General features: G+C 41.4%; 1 protein-coding gene across 3 annotated transcripts in view; it reads right to left on the bottom strand.

Moving 5' to 3' along the window:
• The window catches only part of PDZRN4 (PDZ domain containing ring finger 4), a 311,285-nt gene that overhangs the window by 51,636 nt on the left and 235,299 nt on the right, over positions 1–24,350 (bottom strand). For all 3 annotated transcript variants that reach the window (XM_073000473.2, XM_078376859.1, XM_078376860.1), the window contains 2 exons: positions 16,343–16,596; positions 14,272–14,374 (listed from right to left, as the gene is read on the bottom strand). In XM_073000473.2, coding sequence (XP_072856574.2) covers positions 14,272–14,374; positions 16,343–16,596 — 357 coding nt within the window. The remainder of the gene's footprint in view (positions 1–14,271; positions 14,375–16,342; positions 16,597–24,350) is intronic.

Genomic DNA, 24,350 nt, shown 5'->3' with positions numbered 1-24,350 from the left:
GCTGACTCCTCTCAACCTCCAGGAGGAAACATCTTGCCTTTGTTTTCTAGGGATGAAAGAGCTAGCCATGGCTCTCCAAGTTAGCTACCACTAGGACTTCTATCAAATTTCCTATGATAAATGAATCTCTCTAATGAACTCAAGCTTTCTCATTTCCTTAGAAAGAAGTGTAGACATGGTTCCTTTACAAAAGGGGAAGCATGCTCAGGTAGTCATTCTGAGTTTCAGAGGAAACTCTCCAAGAACGACAACTCTACAAATCTGTAATTCTAGAATTCTATCAATTCTATCATTTCAATTCATTCAACAGCAAGTTTACAGTGCAGCAAAGTGTTGGATTTCAAGGAAGGCACATTCCCATACTACAGGAGTTTTATCTATGCTGATGATCTTGCCTTGACAGTTCTGGGGAAAACCTTTGCGGCCATTGAGTTCCAGCTAGCCTCTGCACTAGAAGATGCTTCTTTATATTATAAAAAAACAATTTGCTAAAACTTAATAGACATCAACACTCTAGACAATGGGTAACATTGAAGACAAGTTTTCTGCACACATCCTAAGCTCTAAATATTAAACCAGAAGGGGCTGGGCCAAACCTATGGAGAATAAAAACAACACATCTTGCCAAATTGGATGAATGCTGAAGTGTCTCTAATTGGAGAAGACTATAGCTGGACCATCTGGTATTCACTTAACAGACTTTGAAGCAAAGCAGGAAGATCAAAAAATAATCAAGTAAAATGGAGCTTCTTGGATACAGAACAAATTTTCTGTGACTGTGGGGAAATTCAACCAATGCAACACTTAAGTGCATACAATTTGTGGCCCACCACACATACGAAACAAGATCTAGTAAATAGTTCAGGTAACAATATTGATGTAGATCACTTCTGGTCAAAATTTTTCTACCTTTCTTAATTTGTTTTTATCTATATTTCATATTTGTTCATAATTTCAAATTCTGCAATGTTCTAATACAAAGAATGAAACAAAGAAGATTCCACTTTATTGATTATTTGATCCTAAGTTTACAAAATCTAATTGAAAAAGCCTGTGTAAAATATAAAAATAAACTCAAACATGCAATGCACATTTTCTCTAAAAAACTTGAATATTCTTATACAATATATATATATATATGGAGAGAGAGAGATAACATTAGTGCCAAAGTTTTCTCTTACAGGTAAAACAAGGAGTAATCTTGTACTTGTTTTATGAAATCTCAAAACACAATGAATATCACTAGTTTGATGTATTCTCCACTCTACCGTTAACACTAACAGAATGATTAGTGATAACACTGATACATTTATCCATGTCAATTTTGTATCCTTTTTTTTTGCCCTTAGTCCAACGATACTCCCAAGTTGGGGACGAAGTCCATAAATTGGGGTATTCATTACCAGTGACAGCTACAGATGATACATTCTCATCTGCTTTTATTGCTAGCCTTTTTCTCTCCTATTTCATGACCACGTAGCAACAGATGCAAAGATCAAAATCAAACACACATGAGACTTGATAGCCTGATCTACCTCATTGAACTACTGATTTCCAGGTTAGATTTAATTTTAATTGTAAATTTTAAGATGTTATTTATGTTACATTGTTGTCTTTTATTTGTAAGCCGCCCCGAGTAGACACAGTCTAGAGGGGCGGAGTAGAAATCTAATAAATAAATAAATAAAATTTAAAAGAGAGAGAGAAGAGTATGAATGAATGGTTTACAGGCTGAAATAACTGAGATATTAGAATGGAATACTGGCTTCCAATCTCTATTAAAAATTCCTAAATAGGGCAGTCCCTTTCTGAACACTAATATTAATAGTGGTGATATAGTAATGGTGATGATGCCTAAGTGCGGTGTAACAAAACATCCTCCTCCTTGTAAAATACACTTGCCATTTAAAATAAAAACACAACAGGATAAAACGTTACAGTATTATGATTCAGTAGTAATAAGCTTAGTCATAGCTCCATGACCTTAATCCAATGACCTGCTACCCTGGACCATCAGTGAGGGCACACTTCCTGTCTTCCACTACGGTCAACACTGGAAGCCAGAGTATGGGTGTAATGGCCACCATTGTCCGGGTCATCTGCTCTTCCTTCCCTGCCTCCATGGAACTACCATCTCTTTTTCCATCCTCTGCTTATCAGAAAAACCACATTCTAGATTTGTGCATATTCCTTGCACTCTCCATACTGAGCCCTTTTTGTTCTTCTCACTAGTCTTCTTTGTCCTGAAATATTCCACGTATATATGCAATGGAAAGTTATAACCTTATTCATGGCATTGACTGTTCTAAGCTGTGGAAAATTATAACCCTGTTCATGGAACTGACTGTTCTAACCTATAACAAATGTATCTTTTATGAGGTCTGTAGTCAGAGAGGACAATATTTCTTCAAGGCCTTCATTTTGAATTATTTCTAGTGCCTGCTGAATTTAGAATCTGGTTGCTAGCTGCTCAGGGCTCCTTTGAAATGAGCCAACATCTACCTTCGTATAACAGCTGGAAAAGCTATAAACCCAGATGTGACTACTAATTCATCTGATTTATGCTTCTGTTTCTCCATACATCTGTACTTAAATACACAACCACCTGCAGAAATTCAGGAGTGTTAAGCAAAGTTTAGAATTTGAACAAGCAAAGTATGAGTCTCCAGGCATTGTTGACTCCCAGACCCTGCATTCCACACCAACGGCTTTGTTGGCTAGTGCTGTTGCAAGTTGCTTTCCACAACATTTGGAAGGCTGCACTTTGCCCAAAGTTGGTTCAGCCACCTAGAGTGGTCTCAGGGCCAGATAGACGGGATACAAATAAAATAAATCAATAAATTTTCTGTAGTTAGAGGTTTAGTCCCAAGAAGCATAACAAGCCCAAAGGTAAATGAGGTCGAGACAGACTCTGTGTAAAAGGTCCATAGCACAGTAATCTATCTATCTATCTATCTATCTATCTATCTATCTATCTATCTATCTATCTATCTATCTATCTATCTATCTATCTATCTATCTATCTATCTATCTATCTATCTATCTATCTATCTATCTATCTATCTATTTATTTAATTATTTATTTAATATCCCGCCTATCTGGTCGGATCAGGACCATTTTAGGCGGCTAACAGCATAAAATAATACAATAAATATATATATAAGATAGTTTTTACATAACAAAACATAAACAAGATGGGAGAAATATATTGGAGAGGGAAGGAAAAAAAAGGGCGTCAGGAATTATCTGATGGGAAGGCCTGCCGAAACATCCATGTTTTTAATTGATTCTTAAAAATACCCAGCAAGGGAGCCATGCGAATCTCAGGAGGTAAGTTGTTCCAGAGGCGAGGAGCCACCGCCGAGAAGGCCCGATTTCTTGTCTTTTCCTTCCGGACCTCCCTCGGCATTAGGCTCTTCAGCCTCACCTCCTAGCTCGCACGAGTGACACAGGTAGATCTTGGTGGGAGTATGCGTTCCGCCAAGTATCGAGGCCCTAAACCGTTTAGGGCTTTGTACGTAAGCATCAACACTGAAGTCGATGCAGAATCGGATGGGCAGCCAATGCAGTGTGGCCAGAGTGGGTGAGATATGTTGGTACAGTGGTGCCTCGCTTAACGGGTGCCCCGTTTAACGACAAATCTGCATACCGATGCGGATTTTGTGATCGCAAAAGCGATCGCATTGCGATGTTGCCTATAGGGAAAAATCGCTTTGCGATTTTTCCCCATAGGCCCCATATTCCCCCAGTTGACCAGCGGGGGCATCGGAAGGACCGCCGGGGAGGGCTCTCCCACGGTCCTTCTCAAGCTTCCGCCGGTCAGCTGGGGGAAAATGCAGGTGGGAGCCTGAGAAAGACCGCGGGGGAGCCCTCTTCCTCCGAGGAGGCGGCGGCGGCCACTCATCCGAAGGCCAGCGGCGAGCGGCACTTCAGCTGGCTTGCTCCTCCCGGGCCGTGCAGGGGGAAGAGGGAAGCCTCTTCCCGCTGCACGGCCCCGGGAAGGAACAAGCCACAAGCCGGCCAGGTGCCTGGCTCCGCTTCCCCCTTCACCTTCTCCTCTTCTTCTTCAAGCTGGCACCCGGCCGGCTTGTGGCTTGTTCCTTCCTAGGGCCGTGCAGGGGGAGGAGGCTTCCCTCTTCCCCCTGCACGGCCCCGGGAAGGAACAAGCCACAAGCCGGCCGGGTGCCTGGCTCTGCCTCCCCCTTCACCTCCTCTTCTTCAAGCCGGCACCCGGCCGGCTTGTTCCTCCCAGGGTGGCAGCGGCAGCAGGGGAAGGGAAAGGGCCGTGCGCCTGACTCCCCGTCTCCCACTTCACCTCCTCCTCTTCCTCCTTTTCTTGGGGGGGGGAAATGCCAGCTGATCGGCGGTTCCAAAATGGTGCCCCCTGTTTTCTGGACGGATTCCTCGCTTACCGAGGTGGGGAAAATGGCCGCCCCTATGGAGGATCCTCGCTGAATGGTGAGTTTTTGCCCCATAGGAATGAATTAAACAGGGTTTAATTCGTTCCTATGGGGGTTTTCTTTCTGTTTAGCGATGTTTTCGTATAGCGACGTTAATCCTGGAACAGATTAACGTCGCTATGCGGGGCACCACTGTATTTTTTCACTCCACTAAGTAATCTGGCCGCAGCATTCTGCACCACCTGTAGTTTCCACAGCAGCCTCAAAGGCAGCCCCATGTAGAGCGCATTACAGTGGTCTAATCTTGAGATTACGAGTGCATGCACCAAGGTAGTGAGCGCCCCCACATCAAGGTAGGGCCGCAGCTGGGCTATCCACCTGAGGTGAAAAAAGGTGGTACGGACCACCGACGCTACCTGAGATTCCATAGTAAGCGCCGGGTCCAGATGGATCCCCAAGCTGCGGACCCCATCCTTGGCGGGCAGAGTCACCTCCCCAAAGGAGAGGGAGTTTCCCAAATCCCCAACTGTAGGGGCGCCCACCCTCAGTACCTCCGTCTTGTCCGGGTTCAGCCTCAGCCCGTTCTCCTGCATCCATTTCAGTACGGCCTCCAGGCAGCGTACAATCTGAACATATTTCACTAGCAAAATTTAGTAAACATGTGCTGTTAATTCCAATTGACAACATGTGCTTTTAATCTTTTTGTTTTTGAACCATGTGCTCATTCTAAGAATGAACCAGTCAAAAGCAATTTACCTGGCCACCTTTCTGGTGTACTCTGGGACCATGCGGCTTCCTGAAAGCTATACAGGTTGCAAGGAACATGCTTCTGTCAGCCACACATGCTCTGAGAGACACACTGGAGATTTCAGGTAACTATCTCTGGTTCCTTAGCCATGTGTTCTAATCGACAGAGCGATACTTTTCTGCTCCCAGGCAGATGGCAAGTTCAATCCCTCATCTCTGCAGGTAGCTCTGCTGAAGCCTCTTAGGTTAGTCATTGCTAGTCAATATATACAGTACTGAGACAGAGTGATTAGTGGTCAAATTCAGCATGATTCAAGTTCCTGCATACTTCTGCTTCCTAGAGAGTAAGTCATGAAATCTATACTTCTGTAGAATAGTCATGTAATTAGAAAGTAAATGATAGAAAATCTATATTCTTGCTTTATATACAAAAACCACACACCTATAACAACACTGAATCATACTTTCTTTTTGAAGTATTTATACTTTATTTCATTTCTATAGCATCTTGCTTCAGGTATAGGAACCCAAAGCAACCTATAGTTAAAAACAAGTGCAATTGAAATCATAAGTTATAAATTAAAAAACAACGAAACATAATAACAGTATTTTAAAACTGCTAATAAAAACAACTTAAAAATATTAGAGAGAGACAGGTTCACATAAAAAATGCACAGTATCCTGCAACAAAACTCAAATTGTGTTGATTAAAGCTTTTCTAAAATTGAGATCTTTCTCTGCTGGCTGGCAAACAGAAGGGAGAGGGCCAATTTGGTCTTCTGAAAGAGACATTCCACAATCTGCAAGCTACTACTGAAAAAAAAAAGCCTCTCACTGTACTCCTGTGAAGGAAGTGAGACTGAGAGAAGCGTCATCCTCAAAGATCTTAAAACCCAGGCAGGCTCATATATGTTTGAAACAGATCTAAAGCAAAGTGTAAATCAGAGTAAGGCTATAGTGATGGTTCATAATGAACCCTAAAAAGAACTTTTTCTAAGTATGTGAATTTCACTGCTTCTTGATCTGTCTAAAAAAAAAACTAGGTGTGTGTGGGGGGGTCTTCTTCCTCGAGTTTCCCTTGTAGCCTGATTGCCCAAGAGAAAAATCTGACAGAATATCTCCAAAATGATATTTCTACAATTACACAGAAAGTGAAAATGAGGATCCTCTGTAGGAATCCCCAACCCATGTATGGGGCTTCCTGATTCTTGCACAGGATTTGAATTGTGAGAAATGGAAAAAATGAAATGAATAGAAGTCCTCTTGTAGGGATGATGGAAATTCCACTTGGCCATGGAAAGTTTCATTGAGGTGTTTTTTTCTGTATGACAAAAAGTAGCTGAGAATGAGACATTCTAAGAATGAGACATCCCTTTTTATTCTGTCAGAAGTACTTGGGAAGAGTGCCCCTCATTGCAAACTCTTGTTTACATATATTTAGAACACTTAACTTTAGCTAATATAGATTTTTTTAAATTAAGCCTATTAAATATGTACGGTGCTTAATGCAGATAATATGGTATTGATTGGAACAGAGCAGGAAAAGTCAAATAGGTAGAATTAGAATATGGACAATTTGCAAGGTTGAAAATGGTAATACTGTACAGATAGGACAATATTACAGTGAAATCCTATCAGCTGTATGAATTTAGGATTAGAGACAAACCTTTTCTGCTGGCAGAAGTCTCTTTTTGCTAGTAGAACCCTCTTCTGTCAGATGCTATCAGAGATCTGCCAAGAAAGCAAGCCACCAACAGGCTAAGATCTGCTGGTAGAAGAACCAGAAAGCAGTGGAGAAGGAACAGGGTAAGTTCAATGCTGGCACAAAGGTAAGAAGGGTGAAGATGGCCCTAACTAGTTTTCCAGATCCTCAGGTTCAGAGGTGTCTGACCAGTTCCATCTGGCCTACAATCAGCTCTTAGAACTGCACTCAGTAGATATATACAAAAACAAAAGAAAAAAACAAGATGAATTAAATACAAATGTAAAGCCAATCCATTTCACTCTTTCTATGTTCTTCTGACCATCAATGAAAAAGATCTTTATAAAAAGTTATATAAAATCAACTGAAGTGTTACTAGAGATTGAAGAAAAGGAATTTTAAAGGCTGCAATACTATCCATGCTTTTCTGAAGGCATGCTCCACTGGACACATTCAGACAGACACTTGAGTCAATGTGCACAGGATTCTGCTGCCATCACATACTATTTGGAAGAAGTGGTGGAGAGAACCTACTGCTGCTTCCTGAACTAATTTTTATTTTTTGACAGATGCTACAATTAAGAGCAGAAGAAGATAGTATTTTAAAGTGGCAGTAGATGATCGTACATTTTCTATGGATAAGAAAAAAGAAGGAGGAAGAAGAAGATCCATTAAAAAAATACCCTGAATGGAAAATTTTAATTTCATATTAACATTCTTCTTCCTTGCAAAGGATTATGGAATGGGCTGAAAAGGTGTAGAAGCCAAGGATTTATATTGAACAATGTCATTCCAAGGTAAATTTAGAAGCACTGAAATGGATGAAAAGTAATGAAGGACAAAAACATTTAGGACAATGCTTTATTGGTGATAAAATGATTAAAATGGCATGTACATTTTTTTCTTAAATCTGTAAAAGCCTCTATTACAGAATATAAATCTCTTCCATGACAGGAAACATATCCAGTCAAAGTAACATGAAATGTTATTTAAATGTACTACTGTGAGGAAGAACAAGTGAAGGATTACATGTTATATTGAGGATAAGACTTTGGAGAACCAATAATTTTTGCTGTCTGGAAGACAAGGTGTAATTTTTCATTAAGAACAAGTGTACATTCAAATTGCTTCAAAGTAAGAACTGGATGATATGTAACCCTGGAAAAACTTCATAGGATGATCAGAAATTTACACGACAACCTAGAAGTAATGTTCAAATAAAGTTTAAATATTGGTAGTTCTTTTCATACTCCATGGAAAAACCATATTTCAGATAGATAAGAATGAGCAAAAAACACATAAAAACTAGATCTTGATCTAGTTTTATTTTAAAGGATTAATACTAAGGATGTGCACTGCCCCATCAACCTGCTCCATTACAAAAGAAGAACCATGTTCAAGAAAATATAATGGTGTAAGGAAGAGGTCAACAGGATAACAAGCTTAATAAAAGAAACTCAGTAAGGATGAAGAACGAAAAAGCTACCATAGTTCTTGACATGTTTATTTAATTAATGTTAACAATAAAATCATAATGAGCAAGCAAGCATGGAATTTAGTGGGATAAAATGAACACAAAATATAAAATTCCAATGTAAGATGTCAGTTGAAGAGGCATGAAATAATTCTATTTGGAACCTCTGTCCTTTTATATTCCACTAATAAACATCATTACTTGTTTTAGCTCCTCTTTAATTTTGACTTCTGCTTTTTAGCCACTCAATTGCTCCCTAATCAGGGGGAAAGACTCTTGATCTTCCTTCTGTGAAAATTTGGTTTAGACAGCACAGAAATCTTTAGATAAAGGGGATTGCTCTGATGGACATGGGTTTTTTTCCTTATATGTAGGAAATACAGCCTTGATTAGAGTTGATGACACAAGGTGTCTGCTAGAAGTTCCTTATACCTTAACAACTGTATGCCTCTTATAAGCATAATTATTCTTTCAGTTGCATCAGGACTGAAGTTGATGCCCTTACATTGAAGCATTTCATTTTGGAGTGTTTTATCCTATTAAATTTCATGTGCTTCTTGGTCATAGTTTTATTATTGAAGACTAGCTATATGAAGAATTATTTCACTTAAACAGTTGCTGAATAATCCTTGGGATGTCTACTCAGAAGTAAGCCTTATTTGAGGGACTTTTAATACTTTTTATCTCCAAAGAAATGGGAACAGGGTGGCAGCATTTATACAGGTAAGATTGCTACCCCCTTCATTTGCACAGTTTGGCTACTGGCTATTCTGGCTCAGGTCAATGGGCATGGTAGTCCTACATATTTGGAAGGCTCCTGGCTGGGTAAAACTGGTGAAGTTCCTTAGGGTTTTAAGCATGCTTGGAGCACAGCTATGCATACAAAGCTGATGATAATATTTTGAAAGAGTTGGTTACAAACTATTGGAGTTCTGAAGAAAGCTGCTAACAGGCTATTAGTTTAGTAATCCTTGTGTTGTGGGGGAGTCTTTAAATATGCCATTACAAGATAGACAAATCTGTCTTGGTCTAGTGGGTAAATAAGCCATGTGTTGAAAAGACTCTAAATATGTATTCACAAGATAGACAGATCTGTCACAGTCTATTGGATCCATCATATGCTTTTTCAAAAGGCTCTGAATACTTATATAGGACATTTTCTTGATAGACCACCAACACAGATGAATTTGTGTGGTGATGGTGATGGGGAGCACTGATCAATCTGGAAATATCTAATTTTGCAGCTAATATCACTGTCATGAATAACTTATTACAATGGGTTTTGCCTGCTGCCTAAGTTATACTTGCTGTCAGCCAGTAGATCTGTGTTGTCTGAGGAGATTCAACACGTAAGTAACCTAAACCCCTTGTTCCATTCTCATTTGCATCAAATCTCTCATGTGGGAGTGAATCCAGAGACTGCAAAAAGCAGGCTTAGCTCAAGATATCTAGTTGTCAGAAGGGAACAACAAGATGAAGCCCCCACCATTCCCTGTCCAGAAACCAAATATTATGGCAGTAGAATCTTAGCTTAATGCCCGTGAGGGGGGAAATATCATTCAGAGGCCAGCAGTCCAGCTTAGGGCTAGAAAGGCAATCACACCTCAGTGCTCCAACAACTCTCCATCTCTTCCTACCACCTTTTTACATTTTTCTTTCCTTCTGTATATACTTTTCAGAATCAGATTTTTGAAAAGATGGATATAATGATGTGCTGAAGCCACTCATGACTGGGTTCAAGAGCACTGTCCTACCACAGCTCATCAGGCAAAATCCAAAGAAACAAAACAAAAAAACCCCCAAAAGACAAAAACATGTGGCATCTTAAAGACTATTATATTTTACTGTTCATTCATTAGGCATCCTTCAGTCTTGAAAGACTATGGTAACGTGCTCTGTATGGAGGACTTGGAACAGCGTCTAGTGTGGCTGAGGAGGCCAATTTGAGAGTGACAATCCCTTCCACACTGAAGACAAATCCAATCTGTCCCCTGTCCAGCTCCTTGAGCTTTCGTAAACACATCCACTTCATCAGACGTAAGGAAACAGAATGAAATGGAATGAAATGTAGATGAAATATCACTTTCACATTTTAAATGTTTATTAGTTACATGAAGTAATTAGGCCTCCGATTGTTTTACAGTCTTGTTGTAAAAACACTTCAGGAAGATAGAAAACAGACACAAGGTCTGGACGGGGTCTGAGGGGAGGAAGAAGAGAAAAAAGAGAAAGAAGGGGGGCTGAAGGTGCAGTTAAACCTCAAGAGGGGAAAGAAAGAATAAAAGAAGTTAGCAGAAGAATCATGTGTGTTAATTTAGGGAATATAGACAGTTTTTACCTTAGAGCTTTGTGATGAATATAGAGAGTTTTTATCTTAGAGCCTTGTGATGAGAAGTGGGCTTGGCAGATGTAAAGAAAATAACAGTGGAAGTGGATAACAACATTGTCATTACATCTGGTAATGATTTAAGAAACCTAGGCTTATATTCAATCCATTTCTATGAGTGTGCATCATGCGTATACATTTTACTTATTTTACTTGTTTTTCTCTGTATTGATTCTGTTCTAAAATAGTGACTTTCAAATCTTCTACAAAGTGACCTGCTAGATTGAAATGGTTGGAGATAGGTTTCTGTGTATTGTGGTTTCTGATATCAGATTAAGTGGATGTGTCCACAAAAGCTTGCATTAAAATATAATAGTCTTGAAGATGCCACATGTTGTTTTGTTTTGTTTCTTTGGGTTTTGCCTGATACGCCTGCGCAGACTAACACAGCTAACTCTTCTAAAACTATGATAGCTCAGTCACAGATGGCCTTAGAATGTCATTATGCTAATTAAAAGTAACTTTCCAAACTCTGTTTAGAATTTCTATTCCCAGCACACCACATGGATCCAAATTTCAGTATGCCCAAATCCTCTGACATTTTACATTACAGACCAAATAGCTATGACCACTGGGCAAAATGCAGGAGGTACGGGGAAAAATTGCGATTTAGGGATACTTTATGGCAAAATATTCCTGCTACTTCGTATCTCTGTACCTTGCATGCAGGTCAATGGTAGCTGGTGCCTATGCCGTTTGGTGGGGCAGAAGGCACAGCAGCTAATGGTGGATGCAAGCAAGAGTAAAAATGGATATATACACATAGGTATACTCACACAAATGCATACAAAGACAGCACATTCTGTGGCATTCTGCTGCTGGTAAGGAGGCAAGCAGTTGTAGGCTGGCTGGGGATAGTCTGAGTTAGGGCAATACCCTACTTGCCCTAATGAACAAACCACCACTGATGCAGATGTGCATTTGACCAAATATTACTACTGATCCACTATTACCATCTAGTCTGCAAGTGTCTAGCTTTGTCACCCATATTCTGTTTGGAGAAGAGAAGATTGAGAGCTGTTATGACAACCCATGAAGAATCGTCATATGATAGATGGATCAAGTATGTTTTGTGCTACTCCACAGGGTAGGACCTGAACCACCAGATTCTGATGACCCCTACTTCATTAGAAGCTTTTAACTAGAGGTCTGCATGGCCATCTCTCAGGGATGCATTAGCTATGGGCTTCCTGTATTGGCAGCAGGTTGTATGATGACCCTTGAGATACCCTTCAGCTCTACATTTCTATGATTGACTTCAGCAGACTTTTGGCCAGGAATGATCAAAGTCTCTATGCCAGGGTAGAAAATCTGGTGTCCCCCCCCCCGACATTTTGGAATACAACTTCCTTAAGTCTTGTCAGTATGGACACTGTTCAAAGATTATCAGAATTTCAGGCTGAAACATCTGGAGGACACCAATTTGTGCTCCTCTGCTCCATTCCAATATATTTGTACACTGAAGTGTGTGTATTTGTAGTGTGCAATGCTGTGCGGCTGGTGAGAAATTCCCCCTCTCTTCGGGGATGTGGGATGCTTTTTGACATCACAGAAATTGCATTTCCTATCTTGATTTGCCAAAGGATAGAGACTACGCATTCCTTTCCTTGAACATTTTCTTCCTCTCACTGCAAAACCCACTGGCTTCTTTTCCTATTTAAATTTCATGAGAAACACACTTTATTTTAGTCACTCAGCACATTTGCCTTGGGCTACTGAATCATAGCTGACAGCAAATTAATGACCAGGATGGGATGATTAGTTGAGATTACAGGCTCCTGAAAGCCTACCTGCTCATTTACAACTGTTACAATATTATGCTGGCTATTATTATGGATTAATAATAGTTACGAAGAGGACATGATTCCTCTGTACTAATCTCTCTTTGTGTGCACAGTCTAATTGTATTTTTAATATATCATTGATATTCTGATTAAATGGGAAAATAAAACAACTTGCTCAATGCTTTCTTTCAGTTTTACAGTTTGGACTTTTAAAACCATTAACGCCAGATATTTCTGCCATACAAATGATTTTTACAAACTGGCATGCAACATTTACTCAGTAAACAGCTAAAATGATTTTAACCATGAATTTAATGGCTTTTTCCTGCTTCTTGTAAGGCCAGGCTAGGAAAAATCAATTTCGCACAATCTCATAATGATTTCTACAAACAGTACAAATAAAAACTTATCCTGGGTAAGCTTTGGTAAGCCACCATTATTTCATTTTCTTTTGTCTTATGGGATGAACTGGAGGCTCATCTAACTCCCTTAAGAATTGTAAGCTGCTCCAAGTCTTCTCTAAAGATCCACATATGAGAACGAAATAAGAGTATCCTTAAATGGACCCATTTCCTATTTATCAAAGCTGCAGCCTGGTTGGTTTCCAAATATAAAGCAAGGCTTCATTACACATTTTGAAGCCAGACCAAATATGAGAAAGATAAATTGCATTTTCCTTAATCCCAAGTGCCACTGAATGAAGACTATTTAATAAAAAGTAAAAGAAAATCCTATTTGCAGTTGAAACCCACACAAAGCATGAACATATCAAATTCATAAAAGATGTGTACACTTGCTCTTTTGCTACAGTGCTAAAAGAAAATTCTAATGACTAGGAAATAAAGAGGACCTTTAGTTTCTGAAATGGAAATCTAACAAAGGGGAAGCCTTTCTAAAAAGTGTATTATTATTATTTGAGGCAATGATACATCACAGCTTTTCAATACCTCCTGCAGATACTTTCAACAGATATAATAAATACACAATAGTCACATACTCATGGCACTGAGCATCATTTGTTCTCATTGTACTACATTCAGGAAATATAACATAAAAGAATGAGACAAAGAAAGGGCCTCATTTTCAAGCTTGGGCCTTGATGTGGAAAGAACCAAGCCTACGTTTGATCAAGCTACATATGCAAGCAAGGAGCAGTATGTGCCTGCCCTACACTTTGAAGACAAGCAACTAAGCCTCAAAGACTGCAATCTTAAACCTCCTCATCTGAGAGTGACCTCCACTGGTCTTAATAAGGCTTGCTTCTGAATAGAAACACATAGGATTGTACTAACAAACTTATACATATTTTGGCTAGTCTATAAAACCAAAGCAGCCTAATATTTGGCTTCAGAATAAGGGTGTTCTTTTAACTGGTTGCTGGATTTCTATAACCCATTGAAGCTGATTGACAATGTGCTAAGGTGTATCTGAGATGCACAATTGGGTCCATAAGCAGACACACAACCAAGATGCACCCTGGTACCTCATCAACTAACAGCAATTAGCCATGGCACATTACACAACCTTATGTGAACAGCAACCAGATTCTGGCCAGTCTCAGGTACCCATAATCTCTCTCACTTTCAAACACACCCAAAAGGCAATACTCTGTTTTCATTTACACATTTCCAGATCCAATGAAATCTAAGAAACTGTACAGGTATGCATCTGAATGGTGCATTGCTATTAAAAAAAAGTTTCAAAGAAAACAGCTGTTCCAATATTACACCGTGCACATGTGTGTGTTGCTAAGATGTATATTTGATAGCTGCCTCACCTCGTATTCAAACTCCTCAGTTCTATCTCCATCAGCAGGCAAACTGGAAAGATATTCTGTACCTTCATAATAGTCATGCTCAACTGGATGAAGAGAATGGCAGCTGCACGGAACAAAATAAAACAAAAGGCACAGTTTAGGCACTTGGGACCATATTTTCAAATCTTGTGTAATAGGATTTAGAAATGCCTGTTTAGAACTGCTTGAGAGCAAGCTTTGACTGCCAAAACTTGTGGGGGGGGGGAGAGATGACAAAAATTGGAGGCGAACTTTAATATTGCTTCAAACTAGAGATGAGGACAAATAAAAAAATTGTGATTTTTTAAAATTTGTGATTCGTCAAGGTTAACGGAGCAACAAATACAAATATACGAATATTCTTCAACAAATTGATGAATCAATCTGACGCTTCGTCTGTGCTTAAAACTGGCCCCTAAGCACCTAGAGGCAGCTGCAACTTCCCTACCTTAAGTGAAGCTGCAGCCACCATCTTTGTGAAGGGCAGCCAATCTCCCTTTTTACATGCGTGGCTGGGAGGCCAGGAGACCTTGGCAGCAGCAATTAAGGTAAGGGGGTGTCAGTGGGGGTGGGTGGGGTCTAAGGTAGGGAAAGGAAGGGGTGTGGGGTTAGGTTGTTCAGGTGGCTGGCTGTGGGAAGGAGATGGCTGCTTATCGGCCTCCAATCAGTTGACTGGTGGCTGGTAGGCAGAATGGTGGTTTTTGTTGTTGTTTTTTTAATAAGAAGGGGGGTTGGTGGGGTGGAGGAGGGCTAAGGTAGGGAGAGGAAGGGTATGGGAGGGTAGGATGTGGGGTTGGGTGGCTGTGGGGAGTGGCTGCCTTTCTCCCACTGATCAGCTGATCGTGCCGATAGGCAGAATGGGTTTGTTTTTGTTTTTTAAGACGAAGGATGAATAAAAACGGGTAAATATTCATCTCTTCATATTCGTGGAGGTCTCTGGAACCCACAAATATGAAGGGATGAATATTTAAAAATCAGCTATTTTTGTCATAAAAAATGATCCGTTTTTATATTCTTCCCCATCTCTACTTCAAACACAAAGAAGTCCAAACTACTTTTATAGAAGTTTAAGCAAATAAATTAACAGACTTATTAGTACAACACAGGCACCCATAACTATGATTTGAGGAAAGTACTTCAGTTTGAGACAAAATGCTCTATGTGCTATTCCTCAAACGTATACCACAACTCTTGTAGTAAGGTATCTGCTGAGAGAAACACCCAAATCTGCATAAGAACCAGAACCCTGTAGAATCAGGCCAAAGGTTTATTTAGTGGAAAGGGTGGACATTCTCAAGGAAGTTGGGGGCCTTTTCTCAGATTTGCTGGCAACCCATGGGCTGCACACCCAAGGGAAGGGAGCTAAAGAGGGAGGAGAAGGGCCAGAATCTAATTTGCATATTGCCATTACTATTGATATTGTTATTGCTACTGGTTGTCACAGGGGTGTTCAGTTAACTGAAGAACTTTAAAAAGTTTTCAAACCAAAAAAGCCTCTTTGTGCCCTCTAGTGGACAAATTTGTTTTTAGTGAGAGAGAAAAAAGGGTGGTGCTGACAGGGACCCCCAGAATACAGCAAAATTGAGCAACAACATTTCGTAGGCCTTGAGGAGGCTGGAGATCTGCCCAGAAGACATGGTACCCACCCCAGACCTAATCAGAACTTGGAAATATCACTTTTTTGGACTGTGGAAAATAAATCCCCTGGGACCTGTGAACTGGAAGCTTAAAACAAGAATGCTTTCAAGATCTGCATTCATTCATCAACCTTGAGCAGTTGTTAATGGGGATATCTTAGCGAACGTAAGCATCAATATTTCCCAGTGTTGCCCTTCTTCAACAATTCTATTCAGTGACATGCTACACATCCATCTCCATCCATTTATCTAATCCCTCTTTAAAGAGGAATAAATGCTGAGAAATTCAAGGATCATTTTCTTAGGGCTGTGACATCAGCAATAAACCTCAAAGTTTTCTAGATAGTAACTGTTTTCCCTAAAAAATGAAAATCCTAGTAGTGTATACTGATAGCTCTGTAGAAAATATGCCATACCTGTCAGAAAGCAGGAAGGGACAGATGTCAGGTACTGGAGGTGTAGTTGCCCTCAGCTTGGCCAGAGCCATAATATGTTCAAAAGTAATATCCGTCTGTGTGCTAGCATCCATGAGGCGAACATCCTGTGAGCTTCCATGTGTTTTAACCAGCGGTGCTCTCCGCAGAACCTGAACTACTATCGGCTCTTTTGCATTACGAAAAGCCTCCACTGCCTCTTCGTGAGTGGCTTTGGATAGATCCTTGCCATTGACCTGAAAGAAAGCCATGTCAACTAGATTAGTATTATTTAAAACGACATGAGATGTAGAACACTTTGATGATTATGCTTTCAAAATACTTATACTTTTCCATGGCACAAAAATAAGTTGACAACACTGACGGAAAACATTGGTAATGGTTCACAGGGTGACACAATAATATTAAACTCTATACAAATCCAGTTAAAATAACAAAAAGAAATGGGGAATTTTTTAAAAATTAAAGAGTAGCATCTATGAATGAAAGAGTAACAGCCTAATTTTATAACAACAGAGCAGTTCACAAGTACAAATTTTAAAGACTTGTAAGCTGCCACTCAAAGGCGAATAAACAGTGTTGCAACCAGGAAAAATACAACCAAGGAGACAGAGACAGAGACAGAGGACTAAATCTGTTGCTAGTCCCAACTAGAGTAGACCTGTTGAAATGAATGGGATTTGTTTGTCACAAGAAGGCTCCATCACATAGGCCCTTTCCCCAGTTGCCAAATTGTACTACTCTTAGGAAGGGAGTGCCCATAATCCTGTTTGAGTACAAATAAATTCCTTTTATCATTATATACAGTCATGTGAAATAGAAAGTACACTCCCTTTCTATGGTTGTATATAACAGGACATAATAAAAATCATCTGATCCTTAACAGGTCTGAAAATTAGGTAAATATGGCCTCAGATGAACAACAACACATGACATTTTACATTGTCATTATTTATTTTACAAAAATAAAACTCAAAATGGAGAAGCCATGTTTGAAAAAACTAAGTACACCTTATGATTCAATAGCTACTAGAACCACCTTCAGCAGCAATAACTTGAAGTACAGTGGTGCCTCGCAAGACGGGTGCTCTGTTTAACGACGAATCTGCATTACGACGAGGTTTTTGCGATTGCAAAAGCGATTGCAAAATGACGTTTTGAATGGGGGAATTTCGCTGCGTGATGATCGGTTCCCTGTTTCGGTTCCCTGGTTGTCCCACTTGCTGATGATCAGTTACCCAAGGGCATTTGGTTAGCAGCACCTGACTCATACTTAACCTCTTCATTCCTATGGAAACAGTATGGATGTACTTAGATTTTCACACATGGCTTCTCTTATTTTGGCTTACTTTTTGCAAAATAAATCATGACATGGTGTAATATGTCATGTGCTGTTGTTCATCTGAGCTTGTATTTACTTTATTTTCAGACATGTTAAAGATTTTTATTACGTCCTGATATGTAAAACCATAGAATTCAAAGAGTGTGTACTTCCTTTTTCACATCACTGTATAGAGTCATTGCAACAATGTGTGGCTACACAACGAGTGTTCCAAGATGTACTTGTTATTGCTCTCCTTCAGTAACCTTTTTTGTAACTCAAAGAGGGAAAATAAATAACCTTTAGAAGTCTTTCATCTTCATGTGACTTCCCTGTAAATTGTAAGATGGAAAGCACTTAAGGCACAAGATTTCTTCCCTATATCATCATTTGAAGATTATCAACACAGTTAGTTATTCTCACTAAAGGTCACTAATTTTAAAAATCATGCCCATTCCTATAATATATATAGCTTAGGTGCAACATAATGACAACTAAGAGAGTTAAATTCTTCACAATAAATAAATAAAATAAAAAATAAAATGTACACAAACAAAAAGTTCTTAATTTTATAATATTCTTGTCAATTAGGCACATGCCCAGGTACTCAACTGGCACCTCATTAACGAGTGCCAATCTGCTATCACAACTTACACAATTTCCCTTATGCAATCATGGATGGCCAATAGAATTCTTACCATAATGCTGTTCTACCTGTATCCTGTTGACGACAGATGGGCAAATTTCACTAGCTCACAATGGTCCTTGTGATTTGTACAAAGCAGTGAGGAAGCCCTTATAGCACACTGTTAGCATGCACTCCATATCTCTGTACTACACAGGTATATCTTTTCATATGTGAAATAAGACTGTGGGTTAGGCTTATTTCAGTGTCTTGACATTGGTTTAAGGGTGCAAGCGCAGAACAGGGAAAATACACTTTGATCTGCTTTCATCCTCATTTTTTCAAATTGGGTCCCTGCTGGTTTCTGCACGTCGAGATGTCAAACAATTATCGTGTTGTACGAGTCAGGAGGGGCAGAGGCAGAAAACACTGTCAAATGCGTTTGCATGGAGCTCCAATAATAGAAGCTCCTTTTGATCTGACAATGTGCCTATTGGTGATTTCTACTGGGACCACCGCCTTCCCTTGGCCTCTTTCCAGTCCCTAAAGTGACATAGCACTTATCTGAATCAGTTCTAACTTAGAAGCATTTTTTTAAAAAAGGACCACTGTTTGGAAACAACAGGTGCTTGGCTGAGGGAAACTGACACCCCTGCGAACATCCTTTTGCATTAGATCAGGTGATCACACTAGGCAGAAAGTGGAGAAAAGGGATGTCAGCCCAATCAGGACAAAATAAACCTCCTCTGCTGCCTGAACAAAAAGAGGCAATTCCCCAAGGGGCTTCCCCACACTCATCTTTGTACTGTATAGTAGCCAGTTTTTAATTTGATTTCACCCATGCCTAATCCAACATGTAGATACTGCTGCTTCCCTATCATGCTGTTATGTTTCATTCATCTCAAGACTGACTTAACCGACCCCTTATTTGGCTTTTCCCTTCTATCATTCTTTCACTTAATCAGGCAGATCTCACTGGGTGCAAAACAAATGCCTTCCATGTTACTTACTATGCTAAGATGGAACTACATCACTTCTCCAAGGCTGATTCCTGGAGAAATGAAGAGAAACCTCTGGCTTGAAGGCAGGGCCGGACTGGGACCAAAAATCGGCCCTGGCATTTAGAGCACACAGGCCCACCGGCTGTGGGGACACAGGCCCACCTGTTGTGGGCTCCATTCACGATATTGTGGCACGCTGAAAGGGCGTTGCTGGTATAGTGGTATTGGTACATGCTTATGAGTTCTCCCTATCCTAATCATTGCCCTGGTTGTAAAAATAACAAGGAGCATCAGGAAATCTAAACCTATAAAATCATCACGTTTAACAAAAAGTGTAATTAAAATTTAATGTTTAAATTTGTCAATGCTAGTGCTCTCTAAACAAAAAACACCAACAGTACAATGTGAGATCTTATAGCTATTTTAATGTATTGAAACATTAGATCATTAAACATAACTGCAACAAAACGTTCAATGTGAACAAGCCATAAGTAGCAGATCCTCCTACATCAACACTTCCACCAGGAACAAAAGGCTCGGCTCAAGAACTTTCCACCTCGTTTATGATTTGAACATTTTAAATTTGAACCCTACTAATACTGGAAAGACTTAGGAATGATACTTTATCAAGGAATAAGAAGACTTTGCAGGGCTTCACTACTCTCTGCAACTCTGTTGATGATGGCATCCACATCAAGACTCATGAGGATTTCTTTTTCTGTAGCCATTAACATGAATGAATCCAAATGGTCCTGGGATACAGTATTCCTCAGCAAAATCAGGGAGCTAGACGGGGTACAGACTGTATTTGTCTTCAGTGTGGAAGGGATTGTCACTCTCGAAATGGCCTTCTCAGCCACACTAGACACTAGTCCAAGTCCTCCAAACAGAGCACAATACCATAGTCTCTCGAGACTGAAGGATGCCTAATCTAATCTGAGCTATGCAAATGGCATGACTTTAGGAGGTATACTGCCTCAAGTTAAGAAATCATCATTAACATCATCAGCTGCCCACTATCTCATACAATTCAGCATGCAACAGATGTCTACAATTGCTTCCAAAACATATGCGCAGCACAAAGAAGAACTGGGCCATGATGCCCATGCAATCAAGATTTTAAACAACAAGGGCAAAGGGTGGAACTGATTTAAATATCTCCAAAAGAAACTCTGTTTAGCTAATGATCAGGATCAGATTGTTATGTCTACAAGTAGTATGTGCTTGGCTACATCTTGAAAGTCAGTCCAATTCCAAATCCCAGTCCATGGGTCAAGCTAGAAGTCCAGTCCAAGTAATCCATCACCTTAAATGTAGGGCACAGGCAAAGGCAACTTGGTACACCATCTGGGTCACAACAGGTTCCAAGGAATTTTGGCAAGGCAAAGTTGAGTAACATGCAAGAGCTAGCTTTGTGAATTGTCTCCCACAAAGATAATTGTCCAGATTCACAGTATTCCTAGCTCTTAGCATGCCTCTTTCAAGGCTTCCAGTGGTTTGTAATCAGCTATCATGGACCCTTAAAACATTGATGTTCTAATCTTTTGACTCCTTGCCATTCCATGAGGCAAATGGGTCGCCTATATGGCAGGCTGATGCTTCACTGGCAGAACTAGCACTTGCCTTTCTCTGCCAGGCTTCCAAGAGGGCCACTGACTTCCTCCAAATGCAAGAGATCATCATCCGCCTCAGAAGATGACTCAGCAAGGCATAGCATGACATAGACTGTGTCCTGGGGAAGGTGTTTCAGTCCCACAGGGATCTTGTGGAAGTCTGGAGCAGATGCTCATATTTATTTATTTATTTATTTTTGTACATTCCTTTCTCTCTCTCTCTTCTTTACCCTCACAGTGACCTGGTGAGATAGATCAGACTGAGAGAAAGTGAGTGGCTCAAGGCCATGTGGTGAGCTTCATCATTTAGGGGGGCTACATCCTGAATATCTGTCAAATGAAACACTCAGTGTAATGTTCTATGTCCTGCTGTGTACCTTTTATTGAAACGGCTGTATGCGCTTGAAGAGGCTTGGGTTGTGTTTGAAGAGCATTTCAAGAGCTCTCATGAATCCCAGGGTCAAATACAAGCTACAAGAGAGGTGCCCTGTGAGCAAAGGCTCCTTGGGAAAGTGACAAAGTCACTAAGCACCTTGGCAGAGAAGAAGCAGGTGGATAATTGCAAAACCTCCCCTCACCCCAAAGTGCACATCTGTCCAGGAGTCATGGGCCAGTGACTACTGAGAGTTAAGGACAACCAGAAGGGAAGAAACAGGATCTTTCGGATCAAAATTTCAGACTGTGAGGTACCAGAAAGCTGATGTATCATTCATAACTGTTGGCTTTGTTGTACTTTGAAATAAGGAGCACCTTTCGTGTGGTAGATCATGACCAAGAACATATCTTTCAAGGTGACTAAAAGGGCAAAAGCACCCAAATTACCATCATCCTCTCCAAGGTCCATCCCTGACAGTTCCACAGACTGTCTGGACTTTCTCACAAAACACCAGAAAGACATATAAGTGGGTTCTAGATTGAGTCAAGACTGGCCCTTCTGTGGAAGCAAAAAATGTCAAAAGCGAGGCCATCCTACCGGTACTTTAGTCATATTGTAAGACAAGATTTTCCTCAAGAGACAATAATGCTGGGAAAACCTGAAGGCAACAAGGGAAGAGGAAGCCCAAATATGAGATGGATTGACTCCATAAAGGAAGCTTGCAAGTGAAGAATGAAGCTGTTAATGAAAGGACCTTTTGGAGGTCACTCCTTCATGGGTTCAATAGATGATGTTGTTTTGTCGTTTAGTTGTGTCCGACTCTTCATGACCCCATGGACCAGAGCACGCCAGGCTCTCCAGTGTTCCACTGCCTCCCAGAGTTTGGTCAAATTCATGTTGATATTTATTTATTTATTTATTTATTTGATTTATACCCCGCCCATCTGGCCTAAAAGGCCATCCTATCCCATCAATAGGATACTACCTACTAACCCGTGGCTCACTGCTGCTCATATAGCCTACGCATATAAGTATGGGAAAGCATAACTCTCCAATCTTGACAGTCTCCATCCAAAACTTGACCTCTTCCAGGCTCTGGCTCTCCCACCCCTCCCAAGCCCGGTCCCTTTCTCCCCGCCCTCCTTCCCCCTCTCCACCAGCGCTCTCCTCCTAAAGGATGCTCGAGTCTTTAGGGACCCCCCCCCCGGACCCCGCTGTAAGTGGGTTGGGGCTCTGCTTTGTTCCGCTCTCCCTCGTCACCTTGCCCAGTTTCGCAGCTCCCGGTTCTCGTTTCGCTTCATTTCAACCTCCCACCCCACCCCACCTCGCCCGACGGGAGCGCTCGGCGGGCTCCCGGGCAAAGACTTCCACTCCCTGCGCCGCCGCTCCCCTCGCCTGTGCGCGCGGGTGTGCGCGCGGAGCTCCTTCCGGGTTACCCTGCTCGTCTCCCTCTCCCCCCCACCCCGTAATCATCCCCACCATCATAACACAACAACGCGGGAGCCAGCCAGCCAGACACCCTGGGGGAGGAGGCGGAGGTGGAGGCGGAGGCGGCTCTCGCTCCCCAACTGGACGGCCGCGCTGGAGGACAAGCGCCGGGAGCCGGAGCCCAGCCAAGCCGAGGGGTGGCACCAGCCCAATTTCTCCGCCGCGCAGCGAAGGAGACAGGCAGGCAGGCAGGGGGCGCGGGACCCAGGCGCCGCACTGTCCGCGATCGGGAGAGGAGCGGCGGCGGCAGCCCCAGCGAGGGCGGGCATGGAGCGCAAGGGCTCCGCTGCGGCGGGAAAGGGGAACCCGGGCAGCCGCGGACGGACACTGCGCCCTGGCCAGCGGCGGCGGCGGCGGGGCGGCGGCGGCGGCCTCGCAAGGCAGGAACCGGCCGTTCTCACCATCGGCCTTTCTGGCATTTGCCAGAAACGCCAGATGACCAGTCCGGCCCTGCTTGAAGGCCTTACAGGTCCACCAAGGGATGCATGTTTGGGCCACAGAAAGCTCCCCTGTGATCTCACCCTTTCACAAAATTCCGACCTTCCCAAATGGGGAGGAATCTGTGTTATCTTCAACCCTGGGAATCCTAGAAGCATTAATGGAAGCACCGATGCTCCCCAACCACCTCTCCCATTCACAGAGGAAGACAGGGTAATGAAGCCTGGGTTCTGGTTGAAGTACTGGATGTCAATGGCCAGGCACATCCTTCTCTGAGTGCAGGGAAGTGGCTGTGGGAACAACTGGACAGATGAAGCAGTGGACAGTTGTTGTTTTTTGCCACAGACCTGATGACATCACCAATGTTTTCCAGCACATGAAGGTTCAAAGTAGGGGAGATCCAGCCCAGAACTCCAAATCAGACTGTTACTTTGCTACCCCAAGTATAAAGAATAGCCCTCCTACGTTGTGTACATTCAAAAATGTACAGTATTTACTACAGATTATTTACATATTGTATGAATAGTATGGTTAAAATAAAAACCTTGTTTACAAAAGAGTTTCATCTTTTCCCTATAGAATTCAGAAAGCAGATGACAGTACATAATGCTAAAGCCGTAACTAATGCCTGGATAGGAAACACAACATACATTATCATGAGTTCAGTGGCTAGAAAGTAGGATATCAATATAATCAAACTAGTAAATACTTCAGAGAAATTGGCTTCTGCTGTTGGTCTCTTCTGTCTCCCCAAGGAGGGTGGAATACATTTGTTGGAGCAGATGGGCTAATTAATCCATAAGCAACGTGTGAATGTTAAGTAAAGAAAATATCTGCTCACATAGAAACCATATCTCTGTCTTGTTTAATAATGTTTCTGTTTAATGAACACTCTTCACCTTTTGGATAAACTGTGAAATCTGGGCCACTTGTCAAAAACTTCCCCAGTGTGACTGGTGGCTGATGCTTGGAAAGAAGCCATTCCCTTTGATTATCTCCTTAAGCCCAGCCACATGCATACATTTATCAATATCAGAATGCAAGAAAATGATGTGAGAGTTTTTGATGCACATACATACACATGCTAGCTCAGACAACCAAGTGACACTGGCAGGCTGCCATTCCCAA

Source organism: Pogona vitticeps, chromosome 5 (assembly GCF_051106095.1).
Source record: "Pogona vitticeps strain Pit_001003342236 chromosome 5, PviZW2.1, whole genome shotgun sequence".
NCBI lineage: Eukaryota > Metazoa > Chordata > Lepidosauria > Squamata > Agamidae > Pogona > Pogona vitticeps.
The sequence above is the reverse complement of the archived record's forward strand: the minus strand, read 5'-3'. Positions and strand labels throughout refer to the sequence as shown.